Source organism: Rhipicephalus microplus, chromosome 7 (genome assembly GCF_043290135.1).
Source record: "Rhipicephalus microplus isolate Deutch F79 chromosome 7, USDA_Rmic, whole genome shotgun sequence".
In the NCBI taxonomy this organism is placed as follows: Eukaryota; Metazoa; Arthropoda; class Arachnida; order Ixodida; family Ixodidae; genus Rhipicephalus; species Rhipicephalus microplus.
Window position 1 is genome coordinate 164760488 of NC_134706.1, and position 20861 is coordinate 164781348.

Here is a 20861-nt window from a genome sequence, read left to right on the forward strand (position 1 = left end):
AATGCGAGGAGCAATGACGTCATTAGTGGATTATGGCAGTTCGTCGATACTTCCGCAGTCTTGTCACTTTGAAGAACTTTTTGTAGTGCACAGTATTACCGACTATTACCAGGGTAAAACGTGTTCGCCCGACTAATATGAAAGGGAAGTGCATTTGTAAACTGAAGCTACAGCAAATAGACAACCACTGCACATTTCGAGATTAGGCACTGGCTTTCCGAGACAACTCTGCGAGTGTTTTATTCTGTTGCGGGCTGTAGACTTCTCGTCACCGCTCAATGTAAACAGATTCAAAGGTGCGTGTTTGCACTGAGCGTTTATACATATAGGTCTTGCAAGGAACACCCACCGATAAGCTAGCAGGCTGAAATGTTGTGATGCTAGCATCGAAGTCGTGAGTACAGTTCCCGCATACACCAGCTGCATTAATATTGGAGCGAACTGTAGTCACGCTGTGCTAAGATTTAAGTGTAGGAATGGCAGAGAGGGCGAGTTGCATTTTGCATATTTTAAGCGTACGGTGGTATGACGCTCAATGTAAACAAAAGTGGCATTCGGTGTGTGCGCACCCTCTGTTCGTTGTTGTCCTCACACCTTACACTTCAAATATATTTAGGTGCACATTAAAAAAAACCTCAGGCGGCCGGAATTAATATGAAGTTCAGCACCACAGCGTGCCTCCTAATGGTGTCATGGTTTTTGCATGTAAAACATCATATTCTTGCATGTGCCCGAGCTGCGGGTCATATATTGCTGGCGCTATGACAATGAGTTGAAAAAAGAACCACGGCAGCAATAAAACTTCCGATGGTTTCGCGAAATCAGACACGATTATCAGGAGCAAATCTTGGCGTAACCAAAAACATGCTTGATCCTAGTGGGTATTATATTGCCACCATTGATGAACGAGCCACTGTGGCTCATACGCGTTTTTGGGCGTGAAGAAGAAGAAGAACACATCTTCGTTGCTCTGGTTCAAGTGAACTCCTGGCGGCAGATCTTGTTTTGTTCGTGACATTACTGGTGGAGACGCTGGGTACGTGTACTTCGGCTGTGTCGGCCATCGTGGAGACAGCTACATCCCCCAGAGCAAGAATCAGCCGCCGCCTGCGTGGGTTACCCCCTGAATTTGGTCCCTTGGCATCGACAACCAGAAAGATGGCAACTGCGATGACAAGCCAGGCAGTCCAAACCAGCGATGGCCATGATTCTCTTCTCGCCCATGTTTTTCACGTGCCACAGACACCAAAGCCGTTCCATGGAGACATCTTCGAGGATGTTGATGACTGGCTAGACCACTTTGATCGGGTTGCCAGTATCAACGAATGGGACGATGTTCGCAAGCTGCGCCGAGTTTACTTCTACTTGGAGGATTCTGCGAAGACGTGGTACGAGAACCACGAGGGCTCCTTTGCAACATGGCAAGAGTTTAGCCGACAGCTCTGTGACGCCTATCGCAACACCGAAAGGAAGGAGAGGGCCGAACAAGCCATATCCAGCAAAAACCAACGGCCGAACGAACGTGTATCCATGTTTGTCGAGGACATGCTTCGACTCTTCAAGCGCGCGGACCCTGCCATGCCTGAGGAAAAGAAGGTGCGCCATTTGATGAGCGGAGTAAAAGAACAGCTTTTCGCTGGGCTCGTGCGCAATCCACCGACGACAGTCGCCCAGTTCATCAGTGAGGCAGCTATGATGGAACGTACGCTGCAGCAGCGGTCGTCACAATACGAACGCCAGATCTCGGCCACCACATGCTCTATCGGCTCGGACAGAGAGAGACAGACCCTCGCAGACTTCATTCGAAGTATCGTTCGGGACGAATTGCGACAGCTGCAGGCTGTGGGATCCCATCCACCTCTGTCAGCCCTCGCGGATGTAATCAGACAAGAAGTCCGGCAGGCCGTCACACCCCTAGCCCCAATCGCACCGTCGATTCCCGAGGCCCCAGTCCTGACATACGCAGCGGCATTGCGATCCCCTGCGCCACTGGCTACAGATACTGCTATGCGGCCAAGGTACCAGGCTATGCAGCCATTTCACGACACTGCTTCAAGCCCACCTCTCGGCTCAAGGTTTTCAAGCCCACCCACCTATCCGGCGTCTATCTCAAGACAAAGTGGTAGCAAGGCAAGCACGTGGCGCACCTCGGATAACCGTCCACTCTGCTATCACTGTAGCGAAGCGGGTCACGTATACCGGAACTGTCAATACCGGCAACTAGGTCTCCGCGGCTTCCACCCTGATGCTCGATGCCCGCGCTACGGTGAGCGCCCCCGCGAAATTGAAGACTATTTCACGGGCCAACGTACTCCTTCGGCTATTCGGCACCACCAGTCGAGATCACCATCGCCTCGGCGGTCTACGTCACCCAGTTTGCCCTCATCGTCTTCCGCTCCTTTCAGGAGCCGGTCACCAAGTCCCCGCAGGGGAAACTAGGAACGGCGACTTCTGGGGGTGAAGTCGCGGCCCGGCGAACTGTAAAAGACCCTCCTTCGACGCAACGACCGGACGAGGGCGATTCCGGTTTTGCAGTGTTCTCCGACAGCAAAAAGATTGTTTCTGCCGAAATTGCCGTCTTCGTCGACAATCATGCTGTTAACGCCCTCGTCGACACCGGTGCCGACTATTCCGTAATGAGCGCAACACTGGCATCTGAACTGAGGAAGGTTACCAGGCCTCGGCAAGGACCTCAGTTGCGCACGGCAGGTGGCCATCTGGCGACGCCTACTGGTATGTGCACGGCACGCATTCGAATACGTACGTCAACATTTGCGGGCTCTTTCCTCGTATTGCGCGTGTGCTCTCGGCCAGTTATTCTAGGAATGGACTTCCTTCGTGAATACAACGCCGTCATCGACCTCCGTGAATTACTTGTGTCGTTCGAGGATCCTTTTTGCGCTCAAACTGACAGTACGCAATTCCGGAAAAGAGCGCCCCGTGTTACCGACGATTCTCTGACTCTCCCACCTCGAAGCAGCCTCTTTGTCAAAGTAGAATTAGGACAGGACTTGTCTGACGCAGTAATTGCAGAGGCCAATTTGTCTCTCCTTATTTCACAACAAATCTGTGTTGCCCGAGGAATCATTCAGCCTAGCAATAGGCATGCTCACCTGCTGGTCACGAACTTCAGCGACGAATATCGCCACCTAACGAGACACACTGCCATTGCATATTGTGAAGAACTTGCCGATGCCGATGGTCCGTCTACGTTAGCTTCATTTTCATCGAATGGCCACCCTGACGAGGCCTTCGTGAGCACTCTCGACGTAAACGAGAGACTACCTTCGGCTCAACGAGAAAGCCTTTTGCGTATACTCGGCTCATTTCAAGACTGCTTTGCCACTACGTCAAAGGTTAAACAGACACCACTTGCTCAACATCGTATCATCACGGAACCTACTGAGAGACCCATCCGACAACATGCCTATAGGGTGTCGCAAAAAGAGCAAGATGCTATACGTGACCAAGTCCAGCAGATGCTTCAGGACGACGTCATTCAGCCATCGACCAGTCCCTGGGCTTCGACAGTTGTGCTAGTAAAGAAGAGGGATGGTACGTTGCGTTTTTGCATTGATTACCGTAAACTGAACAAGGTCACCAAAAAGGACGTTTATCCTCTACCCCGGATAGATGACTCGTTGGACCGTATACGCAACGCTAAATATTTTTCCTCCATGGATTTGCGTAGCGGCTACTGGCAAATCGCAGTAGACGAGCGCGACCGCGAAAAGACGGCGTTTATTACTCCCGACGGTCTGTACGAGTTTAAAGTGTTGCCTTTCGGTCTATGCTCAGCGCCAGCTACTTTTCAAAGAATGATGGATACGGTTCTCACGGGGCTCAAATGGCAATCATGTCTTGTTTACCTTGATGACGTCGTGGTCTTTGCAGACACGTTTGAACAACACGTCCAACGCCTTCATGCAGTTCTTCAGGCAATTAGAACAGCGGGGTTGTCTCTCAAACCCGACAAATGTCATTTTGGATATGAAGAACTGAAGTTCCTTGGTCACGTTGTGAGCCATGCTGGCATCCGCACAGATCCCGAGAAAACCCGCGCCGTTGCCGCCTTTCCCGTGCCCACAAATAAGCGCGACCTACGCCGATTTCTGAGGCTCTGTGCGTATTACAGGCGCTTTGTCAAAAACTTCTCGAAGATTGCTGAACCCCTCAACAAGCTTACAAAAGACGGTGTCTCGTTTGTTTGGGGTTCCGATCAGTGCCATGCGTTCGACAACCTCCGAAACCTCCTCCAGGCTCCGCCTGTACTAGGTCATTTTGACGAAAGCGCTGACACGGAATTACACACTGACGCCAGCAACGTTGGACTAGGAGCGGTATTAGTTCAGTGGCAAAATGGCGTAGAGCGCGTGATCGCTTATGCGAGCAGAACGTTATCACCAGCGGAGAAAAACTATTCTGCAACCGAAAAGGAATGCCTCGCTGTTGTCTGGGCCATAACAAAGTTCCGCCCATACTTGTATGGCCGCCCATTCAGGGTAGTTAGCGACCACCATTCCCTTTGTTGGCTCGCGAATCTCAAAGATCCCTCAGGTCGTCTAGCACGATGGAGCCCTTCGGCTACAAGATTTCGATGTCACCATCGTCCACAAATCTGGGCGGAAACACACCGACGCCGACTGTCTCTCACGTGCACCGGTCGAAAATGCCAACACTGACCTTAAAGACGACGACACTTTTCTTTCTGCCGTATCAGCAACCAGCTTAGCTGAGCTACAGCGTCACGACTCGGAGCTCATCCCGCTCATTGACTACCTGGAAGGACGCAATTCCCACCTTCCTCGAAGCTTTGTGCGCTCACTATCTTCCTTTTGTTTCCGTGATAGAGTGCTTTATAAAAAGAACTTTCATCCTACACAAGCTATGTATCTGCTTGTTGTGCCAACTACGCTTCGTGGTGACATTTTACGTGCGTGTCATGATGAGCCATCATCCGGACACCTCGGCTATACGCGCACGCTGCAACGGATTCAACGCTCCTACTACTGGCCACGTCTCGCGAAGACTGTGAACCACTACGTTCGCACATGTCGCGACTGTCAGCGACGTAAGATTCCACCTTTACGACCAGCGGGGCTACTGCACCCAATTGGCCCACCAAAGGCGCCCTTTCATCAGATTGGCATGGACTTGCTGGGGTCATTCCCCACGTCTTCGTCTGGAAACGGGTGGATTGTCGTCGCTACAGACTACTTAACACGCTACTGTGAAACCAAGGCACTTCCAAAAGCCACCGCAGCAGATGTCGCCCAATTTTTTGTTAACAGCATCGTCTTACGTCACGGTGCTCCAGCTGTCGTCATAACTGATCATGGGACAGCTTTCACCGCAGAGATGCTGCAGGAAGTCTTGCGATTAAGTGGCACGGAACATCGTAAAACAACGGCTTACCACCCGCAAACAAATGGGCTGACTGAACGACTCAATAAGACAATCGCAGACATGCTGTCAATGTATGTGGACATCGATCACAAGAACTGGGACACCATACTTCCCTACGTAACTTTTGCGTATAACACTGCTGTTCAAGAAAGTACCGGTTTCACGCCTTTTCGCTTAATCCACGGTCGCGACGTCATGACGATGCTCGACGCCATGCTCCTGCCCGACAACTTAGGAATATACCACACAGATTCCGCCAAATTCGCGCAGTGCGCAGAAGAGGCCCGTCAACTTGCTCGTCACCGTATTCAACGTCACCAAACCGCAGATGCGCGCCGCTACAATCTTCGCCACCGTGAAGTTATTTTTAAGTCAGGTGATGAAGTCTGGGTGTGGACCCCTATCCGACAGCGTGGACGTTCAGAAAAGCTTCTTCGCCGCTACTTTGGCCCTTACAAGGTTGTGCGACGTCTCAGCGACGTCACTTACGAGGTTCTCCCACAAGGCAATTCGAGTCGTTCCCGTTTCACCCCGCAAACTGAAGTCATTCACGTTTCACGTCTCAAACCATACTTTTCAGCTGTGAATCGCCAGTGAGTGACTGACTTTATTGGTAACTTCGCATCTTTCTTTTTGTTTCGTCTTTTCCTTACATTTTTCCTATTTTTCTTATTTCTCATTTAACTTTTGTCCCCACAACCAACTACGTTATTCTGCCTTACGCCATTCATTTTGCTCACATGCTAATTTTCATCTAATTTTCTTTTATTTTTTTGCCTTAGTGTACAGCATCGAGACGATGCTTCTTGGGAGAGGGGGTAATGCCACCATTGATGAACGAGCCACTGTGGCTCATACGCGTTTTTGGGCGTGAAAAAGAAGAAGAACACATCTTCGTTGCTCTGGTTCAAGTGAACTCCTGGCGGCAGGTCTTGTTTTGTTCGTGACAATATTATGACAAAGACCAAGCTAGCTGTCAAAACAACCAAATCGACATTCGAATCGGTGAACATGCTGCGTGATCAGCCGTGGATGGTGGTCCAAAATAAAACATGCGCAGCAGGAAACATGCATGTTTGAAGTGGACATAAAATAGTTTTTTTGTGCGCATCATTATGCTTTCACAGGAGCTGTAAAAAAATCCAAGGTGGCATTGAACTCGCGATACGACGTTGTTAACATCCGATATAAACCTCGGCAAAAGTCAAACTCTCATGAAACTCGACACTGTGCATTGCAATGGTGCCAGCGACTAAACAGGGCAGATGTAAGTTTAAGCTCTTCATGCTGACCTCCTAATGAACTTAGAGCCCCACGACAAGCTTGGCATCTAAGCAACCGAAATCCGAATGCTATATACAAATGCATGCGAAAGCGTGGTGGTCGTTTGTTGACAGTTCCGAGAAGACACGACTGCAGCAGCAAATGCGCATTTTACCGGTAACATACATAGAATTCCCACAGTCACCTCACTTTTAATGTCACAGGTATACGGTTGTTCACCATCGACAAGCACATATATAGCACTCGCTCAACGACATCGTATTTGACGACATTATTGCTCGGTCCCGCAAAGGTTGTCAATGAATTGCTCTGGGTTCTGGTGAGATTCACACCGTGAAAATGTTTTTAAAAATCTTCGTAAACCATCGGAGCAAGTCACAGGTGATGCTGCATGAGCAGGGAAACCAGACAACAGCACGTGCAGAGCTTGTAAGCATTCTCAGACAGAGCAGTCAGAAGGCGTGAGCAAGGTGATGAGCGACTGGTTTTAGCTAGAAAGACTGAGAAAAACGCGCGGTGCAGTGCCCCATGGCTGAGGTTGGGAGGCCTATCCATGAGCTTGTTATTCATGGCATTCTTGGCTGCATGGTCTTTGTTGCATATATAAATGACGTTAATGATGAATCTCCAGTCACCTTCAGTAAAGCAAATCACTCATTGAGGATGCCATCACAAGTTTCATCACAAGTCCGTACTCTTTTCTTTGCTCCTTAAACACTGTCGCCGCAGTCGGCGTAAGTCATAAGTCTGAGAAGATAATTAAACACGCTCAAATGTACGATGAAGAATTGACAATGGATGAATAGACGGATGCTAAGAGCGTTTACTTTTATAACGGGGCAGTGACATGTGTGCCACCACGCTCGCAAGAAAAAAACAAAAAGAAATCTCTATTTTTATGTTGCGCTAATGCCTTATCTACTTTGACTAAATCAATCTTATTATGAAAAAGAAAAATATAAAATTGTGTTCCACCTCTCTGCTCCTTCAGGCAAAGTGACCTCATTTTTTTCACTATTTCTGTCCTTTATCTCTACTTTTCTGCCAACGGTACTCTAACCGTCTTTTACTAGCTTCTATCGGGGACATATTCAGCTTTCCATGTTCGTCCCTGAAACACATTTGCAGAAAAGTGAGTACGACCTGTCGTTTCAACAGGAAAGCTTCGCTTGTGTTTTTGGTTGAAAATGTGTTTGCCAGCTAAAATGCACAAAGCTGTGTTCAGCGGTTCACATGCGTTTGTTTTGTTGCTTTAGGGCCGAAAACACGTGCCTATTATTGAAAAAAACATGATAGAGGAGGAAAACTTTCCGTTTACGTTGGTAGAAATGGGGTAGAACAAGGATTTTTTGAGTTTCAGCCTGAGCAACAACGAAGTGAAGCGACACCTGCATTTCACTACCTCGAATGTTCACCAAGCTCATTACACCTGCACCTTCAAGAAAAAATGGGAACGATGATTGACGATGACCTAGTTTTGGTGAGGGTGACTTGTCTGCGAGTTCTGGTGTTTATGTGACAATGGCAGCGTTCGTCACTGTAATACTGGTCACATCATTGGAACACACTGTGATTGTCTTGGCCGGAAAAGGTTTCTATATATAAGTAGAGCTTGTGAGTACACCCTGATAAAAGCGTCTCGAGTCAAAATCACCGATGTAACAAACGATGATGTAAATGAATATGCATCAATGCGCTTTCCTAATATGCAACATTAGGCTACTATGCACTTTCCTAATACGCAACATTACGCTTTTTTCCCATGACAGGAGTTTCTTTTACTATACACAAAGTGACCACGGAAGCAGCTTCCATAATTGTGATTATTAAATGATCCGCACTGCTGTATCAAACTTGGTTGGCGCAGTACGTGAGAGCGCATCCTTACATACTAACGGCAGTATTTGGTAGTATGTTAGAAGCGCTGATATATAAAAGGTCCGAAGATGTTCATTCGTGACCCACACTCTTCTGTTTCAATAGAGCTTTTCTCCTCATTCGCCAACACTCTGTAATCCTACATGCCATTATCTGAGCAACTCTTATCTGCGGGTAGCCTCGTAGAGAGGAACCTGTCAAAGTTAGTGCTAATTTCTCAGTTTAGATGCGAGAAAAACCAAGTAAAACTCAAGACAAGAACGAAGAAGGCACTTTCACTCACACACCATGACCGGAAGCTTTTGCAGCTTTTTCTCGCACCTACACATGGACTATCCAGCCCAGCTCTTCATGCTCCTTTCTCAGTAAAATAACTCACAGAGTGTGCTGACATATTTGCCCAAACTACGAAAGCAGGGCCACTGAACCACGGCACACAAATGTATGACTGGTGGCTGGACGGGCTCGTGTTTTCCAACCAAAACCAAAATGCCAGGAGAGGGCACTACCTGTGTTGTTTCTGCTCATGCGCAGTAGCTTTCCCACAAATGGTCAATTCCATTCCACTGTCGCTGACGTTCCCCTGTTCTGTGTCGACACCGAGAAGTCCAAATTTTCGTTCCGCAGTGGACTTGACGCTAAGTGCTTTTTCACGTTGGCCGCACTTGCTGAGCGCTGGCTATTTTCTTCAGCCAATAAGAAAACGGTATCGATGCGTTACGTGACAACACTCAAGGCATGGGCCGACGAAATATACACACTACATGTGCCAAGTTTTGCTTTCGACGCAAACCGCCAACTGATGGTTCCTGATGCATTTCGTGTCAAACAATGCACAAAGAAAGCAGCTTGAAAACAACACCAAGATGGTGGCGCTCAGTCGCCGAATTCAGAATGTACGAGCACGCAAACTTCGAACTTGTCTAGCCAACTTTGGATCGTTTCGCCTTGATCTAGACATGTAAAGTGCTGTTTTTTGACCCTTTCAGCCCCGGATTTTTTTTTTTACCAGCAGATATTTTTGTTTCTCGTTGTTTTGGAGTTACTAGAGCCTCAAGAACACTAAAATGTTTTTTTTTTCCCTTGAGTACCCCGTCAGTATACAAAAAAAAAGGCTCCATGTCCTATATATAGGACACCAGGGTTTAGTGGTTGTGAAAGTAAAATAATAGTGAATTTGAATACATCTATTTATTTAACACTTTTAGTGCAAGTTAGCATTGTGAAACTAACATAGTACAGCAACCACGTATTAGTTACACTGCCTAAACTGTCTAATAACAAGCCTTTGCACTCGTGATACATCGCTCTTCTTTGCATTAGAATGGCCGCCGCCTACTTATTGAACACTTTGGAAGATGCCACATCATAGAAAGTTTCCGAATCTTGCTTTGCAGTGCCGGAATTAATTCCGCCTATGTTTGCAAGGGCAAGCTGATTGAGCTACACTTCGATGTCTTCTTCTAGCTCAATCGCACACCATTATAACATTTCATAAAACCAATTAAAGTTCCTTACGTACTATCTTGCTACTAGACACCCCATACGTATCACAAAAGTGATATGGTCAGGTTTCTCGACTAGAATAACAAGAGCTATGCATCTGGATTAACCTGAATGCATTCAGACGTCTGACAACCACTGAGTCCTGGTGTCCTATATCTAGGATATGAAGGTTGTCCATTGCTGCGTGCAATACGTTAGTGTTAGGGAAGACGCACTTTATAAGTAGCAAGTTAGACATCTTAGAAACAACTTGAAAAAATACGATAGCTACTGATCTAATAGTTAACCAGCAAGGTATCATTTATTATTTGGCTGTGGTGAGTGTCATCGTTATCGCATTCTACCACTTTGTTTTCCACTTTGCCGAGTTCCGAAAAAGACGACGACGAAAAAATTACTACCTAAGCTTGCGCAGGTGTATTGAGGATATATCGGACAAATTTTTAACAATTTTTGACTTCGCTATGTCACATTTGGCAGCAAACTTTCTCCCCGTCTGTGGTGTTTCAGTTTCAATTTCATGGTTGCCAGATTTGGTTTCATGTAAAGTATTTTCGTCCTCAGGGGGTCTACCCTGTGTATATATGCGCGGCATTGTATATGATAAAGGAGTTACTGCTTGGCTGCTGCATACTTTGTGTCCTACCCGCTGCTGCGTACCTCGTGTCGGCTGGTGCTTCAGCATCGTGGCCTGTGGCTGCACGATACTACACTGTCTTTTTAATAGGACGCCAGGGCCGAAAGGGTTAAATATTTCTCGATTGAATTGGGGCTTTCTCAAGTTCTACTGGGAGATTATTAATGTTAGAACTTCGCGATAGTGCACTTTTTCAAAAATAAACTTTTTTGCGATTTTCTCCATTTCAAGACCAGCATGCCTTGTCAGTTCTAAATAGAGAAGGAGCGGACCTGTCCCCTCATTGCAGTACATGCTTAGAATATGAGCCTTTGCTCGAAAAAATGAAGATTTTAAGAAAGAGCAGCATCAAAGTAGGGCATGAACTCTTAGATGCTTTAATCATGAAAGAGAAGAGTGATGATTGCGCAAAAGACATTTCGGTTAATCTATACAAGACAGAGGGCAATGTTTTACGCAGGTTAGCTTGACGTGAGGTGTCCATAAATGTGTTTGCATTCTCTCCTTTACCCCTTTCCTTGTGATGCTTGAAGAAGCTTATATTGGGCAGTTTCAAGAACGACTCAGCCAGTCGATCTGCCTGCTTCACTTTCCCTGTGTTCGCCCGATTTCTGGGCATGCATCCTACAATAAGGGTCATAAGCTTGCCAGAGCAGCCCTCACCTTGATGGTCTGGATGATGGACTGCACGCGGTGTGTCTTCATCAGCCTCCGAATCAGGTGGCCCCTAGCCATGGCTGTCAGTCGGTCAAAGCATCTGCGCCACCTGGGGTGGAGAGACTGCAATGCAGAAGCACAACAGCCGAGTAAGTCAATGGAAACGCGTGCTCACGTACGTTGTGGTAAATATTTTCTTGTATAATATTACCAGGTTTATTATTTTTTTGTACCAATACACACAACACCAGAATAGGGCATCATAGAGGGTTGATTACACATGTAAAGAAGGAATAAAATGTAAAAAAAAACAGCAGTGTCAATACAGCCATAAAACTAGCATATACAGACATCGTAATAAGAGAGTCCACACGATCAATACAAAGCCTTAGACATACCATCAAAAAAAAATACTCAAAGTAATATTTGAATCGTAGTTATTTAAGCTGAAAAATGAAAACAGTGAAAAGCCACATGAAGACAGCGAAGGACAACAACCTCCCAAGACAAGTGCTGGACATACAAGTGCACACATCTCCACACATGAATCAGCAGCGCATGCGTAGAAAGAACATCTGAGCCATGTCAAACTTGCACACCTAACAGTACAGAGCATAAAAGGTGTCAAACTGCAAAAACACTTAACGCGAACCTTACCAGCTAGTATATCTAGAAACGCAAATTATTTATCTGTGAGGATTCGCTCACAAGTGATGTTTTGCTCTGCTCCCTGATTTCGAAGGCCTCACAGATTTCAAGTTCACTCTCGTTTCTACGTTTGCCAATTACGATCGCTGATTTGAAATTTGAAGCCACAGCTTTTGTAACACAGAGGCAAGTTTCCACCAGTGCCTGTGGGGAGGAGATAGCTGTGTTCTTGCAGCCTGTCACTGAGGCATCGGCCCATTTGACCGATGTAGACACTGCCACAGGACAAGGTAGTTCGGTGTACTAGCAGAACAGCGTTATCTGTGAATATGTTTGCCTGCTTCTTTTCACAAACGGTGTTCGAATCACTTCTTGCATAGCTATACACTTGCAAAGCCTGGACAGCTTGCACAGTGCCAACAACACGAGCCATACGCCTTTCTTTGTGGCTCCTTTCTTGGGGCTACTCAAGATTCCATGAAATATGGCATCACCGTGCTGGGCTACATGCTTTTTGTGCACCACCTGCAGAGTTGTCTCTATTCTTAGTTTATCTGTGAATATGTTTGCCTGCTTGTTTTCACAAACGGTGTTCGAATCACTTCTTGCATAGCTATACACTTGCAAAGCCTGGACAGCTTGCACAGTGCCAACAACACGAGCCATACGCCTTTCTTTGTGGCTCCTTTCTTGGGGCTATGCAAGATTCCATGAAATATGGCATCACCGTGCTGGGCTACATGCTTTTTGTGCACCACCTGCAGAGTTGTCTCTATTTTAGTTTTTCCTTTCAGCTTTTTGAAAGATGATCCCGCCACAGAATGCAGTAAAGATCCAGGGTAGCCTGGCTGATTGTTCCTGGAGTCCTAGGTGTACTGAATGCACACAACTCTTATTAAAGAGTTTACAAAGAAACAATACCTTTTTAACATGCTTCAAAGGGGAGTAATGCTTCTTTTTGTACGTGGGGCATAAAGCCAAGAGGCACGGCCATTGCCTTTAAAATGTGCCACCAGGTCAAATGGAACAATCTTGGCAAAGTTCATAAGTGAGTCCATAAGTGAAATTTGACAGCATGCGGTATAGGTTGCTAAAATTTCTGCAGAAAAATATCCAATGCTGTCACCTTCACTAATGTTTAAAAGTGCTAAAAAAATTCATCAACATAATGAAAAATGCAGACTGTCATTCTGTGAAACGACATTGTGAAACTTTAATAAAACTATCTGGCAAAGGACTGGCGCCACACTTGAGCCAATGCTGAGCATTTGAGCCTTCTCTGTGCACACTGAAGAAAACAATGCATGGAATCGGTCAAGTAAAATGATAGAAGTTCTGCACAAGAGTCGATAATTAAACAACTAGAAGTGATAGACTTTTTGTCCCTATACTGTTCAATTTGTTCATGAACAGCCAAAAGAAGTCCGCTTGATAAAACAGTTCCTCAATATGAAATTTGGCATTTGCACACAGATTGTTTGACTGAAGCCCTTCTATCACATACAAAGAGCAATTCACACCAAAAGGGTGGCTGATTTCCAAGCTACTCAAGGCATTGTGTAAGACCCACTCACACACTTCTGCCACGAGTTGTCTTCCGTCACACCGGCCCTAAATGGAACCGCCGAAATATGGGTTTTCATGGCGAAGAAGATATGAAGGTCCCCTTTCCTACACCTTTTCACTTCTAGGGCCGAAGCATCAAGGTTCTGCAGCTTCTAAAGCTTGAGCACTTTTGTCTTCAATCGTGTTGGCAACAGGTTCACCGGTCTGACATTTCTTTCCATAGATTGGCGGCTTTTTCTTTGTACAGTTTTTCAGAGAGAACAACAAACCCACCTTCCTTGTTGGATTGCACCAGGCTAAGCTTGTTGCTCGTGAAATACTTGATCACGGACTGTAGCACCCTCTCTCTCGATCCACTATTCATTGTGTTCCACTTTGCCAAGCAGTCCACACCAACTCTTCTAGTGTGCTTCTTTTTCCGTTTTCATGGGCCTTGTTTGTTGTCTGGCGCACAGCGGACAGCAGTTGACAACACATGTGACACTAGGCACTAAACTTACTTTGAGCCGTCTATCCATCTCTGGAGAAACTAAAGCCCCTCCAAGGTAGACGACACTCGATCTGTCGGGTGTCGACTACTTTGGGTCCATATAAAGTTCTCTCAGGCAGAAGGAAAATTGGGTGCAAACACTATCTCATCGGGCAGCAGATTCTGTTCTACTGTTTGAGGACGTCTGATAACGAGGTTGTCTTAAATATATGTTTTCACCGATTCCCCAGTTGCCACAGTAGATGATGCATAAAATTTTTACCCTGGCTATTTTACTGCCTGTGGTGAGTAACTTCCATTCGTGTTTTTCTCCAACTTGCGAAGTCCTCTAATTGTAGATTCCCTCGACAAATCTTGAAGCTCTTGCCACGTCAGAACACAGAAATCTTTTGCAGAAGTTTTTAGCGCATTACTTTTGCTCTAAACTTTCATAAACACCCCAGGCACATTTCTGATTTTGCCATTAGTTTCATTGTAAATTTCCTGGATGCTTTTAGCAATTAATAAGCAGGTAATGTATAATTTGACCAATCAGGCATTGTTGCTCTCAGTCACACAGGCCACACATTTATTTTATGAGGATGTAGATGTGGCCACTGACCAAGTCAACATCACCACATTGAATTGGTCAGTGACCGCATCTGAATCCCCATCATGATACCTGACCAGACGAACTTACGTTGAACTCTTGGCTATTTATTTTTATTTATCTTTTTATTCAGCACTGACTAATGTTGTGCAGCCTAAGTACTTAGGCATTACATTAACATATGACCTGAGATTGGACACACACATAGCTAACGTCACTGCGGCCGCACTTTGTTAACTTTTCTACCTAAAAAGACGACTGAGAATTGCACCAGCACCCGCAAAACTCTTGGCTTACACCATGTTTGTAAGACCGGTATTAGAATATGCCAGCATAGTTTGGTTTCATTATTCACTAAAAAGTATTGGTAAATTAGAGGCAGTGCAACACAAAGCCAAACGGTTTGCACACAACTTCAAACGTACAGATTCTCCCACTAACCTTCTCGCATCTTCTGGCATTAATAAACAAACTACTAGAGCAAAAGAGGTGCACCTGAGGTTCCTGTACCAGTTGCTACATGGCCACTACAAGGTAGATGTGTCAAAGTACGTCACACTTTCACAGTCACGCCCTACTCGTTATAAGCACAAGTACAGTCTGCAAGAATATTTCACAAATAGCGGCATTTTCGGGAACTCATTTTTCTCACTAATAATATGCAAATTGAATAAACTGAATGGAAGCATTACTAATGCTGACACTTTATCCGCATTCTGCACAATGTTAGAAACCATGCGAAACATACAGTAGTGCGTCTATGCTTCGCATACTTATGTGGTTTTCCTCTTTCCGTTTTTGCACAGTGCATCATAGCAGGCCACACAGTACTTGATCGGGCCTACCTTTATGCCTTCGTCTGGTACACAGAAGATAATGGTTTCTTCTTTTATTTTTTGCTAATTCAATGCATCGTTCAAATTCCTGGCATGATATGCACAAATCAGCAGTTTCCAGAGTTTGCTGCTAGAAAGCTGTGCATATTATTAATTCAGTCACTGTCATTTGTCCTGCTCTTCTGATATCACGCATACAGAAAAATTTAGTGCCTTTGAAATTGATGCCCTTCCTTTCAGTATTTTTTGTTCTTTTTTTTTCCTAGCACAAATAAGATGCAGAATAACTTGTCTGACGCAATTAGAGGTAATGATGGTTTGCCAATATTCCAGATGCACTTCATAGATATGTATTTTCTAACAGTGTATAACAAATTTTGGTGTGAATATCTTTTTGTTTTTCACTGTATGGAGAATTCATTGTTCCTTGTATTTTGTTATTGTTTACCAATAGTGTAATTGAATCCGTATATTACTTAGACTGTTATTCTATGCTCTGTTTGAATGAATACCATCTGCAATATGCCCTCTGTAATGACTCCAGAACTGGGGTCTACAGTATTGAAAATAAATCAAATAAATAAATAAATTTGTCACAGTAGGCTCAGCACCATAAAGCATTACAGAGGGAGGGTTACACAACACATGATTGGTAATAACATATTTGCAGGTATCAGGTACAATAATAAAAAAGGAATATACAAAAGAAAGTACAAGAATATACAAAAAACAAAAAAACTGATAGAAAGAAAGAAGCATTGGACACAAACTCAATATGACCACAAAGTAGTGATACCGGACTATCAGTGGTACTATCAGTAGTTAAGTAACTATAGCACTATCGATGGTAAAAGAAACTAAAGATAGCCCTATTGATAGCAAGTTCTATGATGCTATAGATAGTATGAAATCAACCAAGGGAACTTATTGCTGCATAAACTTGATTCTCTGATGCTGTGTCAGTATAAGATGGAGCAGGAGAGGCAGACAGGAGAGGCAACAGGAGAGGGCAAGAAAGTTGGTATGCTTGAGTTCCTACAGCGTAAGTGTGCGTGCGTGTGCGTGTGTGCGTGCGTGTGCGTGCGTGCGTGTGTGTGTGTACATGCCCTGCCTAGTAAGAACTATCAAGAAGTTTGAATGCCACTTCTAATACTTTGGCAGCCTCTTCAACTAAGTTACGTGGAGCGCATCACCATGTTAGTAGAAACCACTTTTACCCAGGTTTGAAGTTTAACTACTTTTCGGCACACTACCATGTACCGGATAACATGAAAAATATTCAAATTATGCTTTTTTGATACGCTTTCAGCATATAAAAACTATGAACGATTATTGGTAAGTGTCTAAGAAATAAATTGTCAAGCATTCCTGCTGAGAAAACGTAAAAATACTTAATAATTTTCACAAAAATCAAAATAAGTTAGTTTAAGGCATCCTCATAAATAGAACGACATTGTCACTAATTCAGTGCCATATTATTCAGCTACATGCATTGTAGATTTTTCATCCAGCCTCAAAGCAAAAAACAGATTCTGAAAAAAAATGTCAGGTGTTCGGCACGCACAGGAAAAATCAATCGACTTTTTAACTAGATAACGCCTTGTAGTCTACTAAATACGTGATATGTCATCGCTGCCATAAATTAGATTTAAAAAAAACACTAATTAGAACAACTGAGTGGGTCACTGTTGCGACAAACACCAGCCAGTTTGCTGCGGCTGCTGCCCTGAGAGAGCCAGCGCCACTCGATTTACCGTCCCCCAGTACCCGCCCCGGTCGCAACTGACCCTGGAGCTGACACGCACTCTCCCATAGATAGTCGCTCGAGGCGACAGGCCGTACAGTGCGCTCTTTCATCCAGTGGCCGTGGCATTCCTTTGCAGACTTACATTATTTAGGCAGTTTATGGTGTAGCGGAAAGGCAATCCAACTAGCACTGCACAAGCTCGCACGTTTTCCTTAATTTATGCGTTCTCATAGCCACGATAGTGTGGGGTGTGGCACGGCGTTTCAACCTCGAGAGATTGTGGCTTCATTTTCGAAATATGAACACAACATGTTTGGCGCAGCATGGTGGAAATGTAGCAGGATTTATCTTGTGGCACCGTTAATTGCAATTGGCGCAACTATCACATCATTGACATTGTCACCATGAGAGCTTGAAGCTGAGGTGCTGTCATTCTCGGACTCAAAACTTGTCACACTCAATGGAGGTGAGCTTGCAAGACAGTTTTGAGAGGTGCGCATATTCCACAACACAGGTGCGCACCGATGCGCACGTGACAGTGACGCTAGAGGAGCAACTAGTGACACTGTATGCGGCCCTTTGTCTCGTATAACGATACAAGCACATACCTGCCAAGTTCAAGGATAGCAAACCCTGGCGACAACGGCAACCAGCGAAGGGGGTACGTCTGCCTTCCCTCCACTTTTTTTTACACACACGCACACACAAAAAAAAATCACAAAAATAGGGGTCAGGAACGGTTTTGTAAGTGTAAACATAGGCATTGCGGTCTTATTATCGCTTATTAGCCTCGAAAAGTTGGAGTGGCGCCACCTGGTGGGAGGATTGCATGACATCAAAATCTTGCTGTGGCGTGCGTACACCTCACATATCTAGGAAATAATTTCAGCGCTGCGTTTCACTAGAAAATTAAGTTGAGGTTAGTTGCAGAAACTGCTACTTATTTCAGATAGTATCTACGTGCAACGTCCTAGCAACTGTGCTGTCACACTTTTAAGTACCAGTTTAGATAGCCACTTGATGAATAAATTTTTCCGATGATTGATTATCCCAGAACAGCATCAATCTGTATATGAACATGACGTGCGAGACCAATCGTTGCTTCACTGAGGCAAAGGCCGTTTTGTTATCACGTAGGCTGCTGACCCGGAGGTCGGGGGATTGAATCCCAGCATGTGCCATCGAAATAGTTAATTTCGACCTTCTGGCGTTGGTTTTGCAAACAATTGCTATCAGCAGTGCTTCTTTGCGAAGTGAACATTACAGTTTATGACATGATGGTAGATCGAGTCAGCTGTTTGCGTAAATCAGGGTATGCGACTACGTAATCCTGACGATTGCTGAGAAGAAATCTGTACATGAGGTCCGAGTATACCGACTTCACAGAATTCCAGAAACCATTCTGTGGTTTGCAGCATTACTTTTTTTTTCTCACTAGCATTATAAGTGATTGTGTATGAAATAACGATCCATCTAAAGTCTCCTGCATACCAAAGCAGAATTCTGTCTAATGAGCTACATTATTTGCAGAGGCAGACATAACTTGCATGGTAAATCTCAATGCTGTGAGTAAACTGAATACGTCCTAACTTAAATTGTCGTACTTCGATGGAAATGTCTAACCGCATAATCTATGCCAAGTTTTCATGAAGTCAAACCCATTTAGCGCGAATATTTTCTTAGCATTGATTTCGTCGAGTGCGTGCATGGTGAAAACAACTGCTGTCTTGCTGTCCTGCGCCTTCATTTTCAATATGGATCCATACTTTCTGCAGCTTAACGTTTAACAGCAATAAATACCTTTACTTTGTACCTTTAGCAATCTGCAACTCGAAATTGAGAAGAAATCACCACCGTGTCGCTGAAGAGCGGGTAAACGGGGAGCTCGGAAAGAAGCGACCGTTGGCATGCGTCAGCAGCAAAGCAGGCCAATCCGTGCCGTGACGTCCCTTTGCCGCGGCTGCAGCGACGCCAGTGTTCGTTCTCGGGGCTATTAAACAATGCTGAGGGTATCTCTATTACAGCAGAATCTTAGAGATATGTACGAATCTCAAGCAGCATTGAAAAGATCCTTACCATCCGAAACTTCGTATAATAATAAAAAAAAACAAGCAAAATCATTTTCTAAATCACAACACATACATAAAAAATTTCTGTCCGACAAAAGAACTCGCCTTCTCGGACACACGAAAACGAACCAATAAGGGACGGCGCGGCTGGCTGCTGCAAAAGTGAGCGTTGACACTTCGCTTGAGGCTAGCTGAAAAGTGCTGAAGCCTGCTCCAGCGCAGTCATGAGCAAAGGTTGACATGAACATCGAAACACGTTGTGCCTTTTTGTTACGCCTTCATTGAATTTAATCGACCGCATCGTTAGCCACGCATATATCGAGCTCGTAGTTCCTATTGCTCGTGTCGCCGTGATCACGGTTTCACTTGCAGCAGTTGCGGCAAACGGTAGTTCCCTTAGTTATCTGCATGTGCTGGCCGCACACGTTTCTTCAAAACTATGTTGCTTTTTGCTATTAGTGGTTGTATCTGTTCAGCACCTCCTCTATTTTCCAGTGCCTGGGCGAAAAAGTGAAGCGCAATGGGAACCAGCCGTTGGCGTTAGTGCGGCGTTGAGCCGGCAGGCTCTGCCACCAAAGTCGACCAGCTGTCGCGTCACCTCTCGCAGAAATGAATGTCGGGGCTGCATTAATAGTTCAGTTTTTAGCTGTGTCCCCGCTGTTTAAAGTATAATTTAAACTTGTACACGAGAATCGTGAAGCACTTGTCATTCTGAGCAACCAGCCCACATTAAAGGCATGTGTCGGTGTTGTTTGCGGCCATTTGACTGAAACGCTTGCGCGTTGTCTGCCAGGCCGATACCAAAGGGCGCATGCCAGTGATGCATGGAAGATTTTTTTGTCACCGTAATGTTCTCTTGACTGTGAGTCGGTTTCTTTAGTACCTGATAATCGATTTTCGAAAGCAGCATTTCCCAGAAGCTAATACTGAAAGCTTGGGTGCTTAATAATCAGTGATGCATGTTACCGTACAGTGGTCTCACACCTTATAAGCGAGCCTGGAGTGCATGTGCTAAATAGCACAAAAGGCCATTTGACTGCTCTTATGGATATACATGATCACCCATTCCCTTCATAAATCTTTTGAGTATTAGATGTGTTTCCACCGAGAAAAAGCACTAGTGAGAAATTCAAGAACTATGCCTCGTGATTCCATCATTTCAAAGCTTAAAAAAATTAAGTCGTGGTGGTGCAAATAACAAACAAGAATAGCTGCATATGCGGCATGATTCCTGCAACCACGGCCAATGTTGTGAACAGCCGCTGTTGTTCAAGTCTGAAGTCTAATGCCGACTTTTAGTTTGAGGCAGTGTAACTGGCAAGAAAAATGCCGCCTGTTGTCAGTTGCTTGTGCCCAAATCTGTTGACAGATTGTTGTAGCCCAACGATCTGTGGCATTGCATAAAACGCGTGGTGTGTTTGATAGTGAACTTGCTCGTGTGAAAGATGGCACCACGGTTGGGATTGGTGGATTTGTTTGTTTGTTGTTGTGTATGTGCACATTTGTGATTAGATACGTGTGTTCACGGACACTGGTTAGTGAGTTGCT

At 45.1% G+C, this 20861-nt stretch overlaps 1 protein-coding gene across 5 annotated transcripts in view; it reads right to left on the reverse strand.

The window, feature by feature from the left end:
* The window catches only part of LOC119180191 (uncharacterized), a 218774-nt gene that overhangs the window by 61287 nt on the left and 136626 nt on the right, over window positions 1-20861 (reverse strand). For all 5 annotated transcript variants that reach the window (XR_012885119.1, XM_037431334.2, XM_075869894.1 and 2 more), the window contains one exon: window positions 11375-11491. Coding sequence is in view for 4 of the 5 variants with exons in the window: in XM_037431334.2 (XP_037287231.1) it covers window positions 11375-11491 (117 nt within the window). In the remaining variant the exon portion in view is untranslated. The remainder of the gene's footprint in view (window positions 1-11374; window positions 11492-20861) is intronic.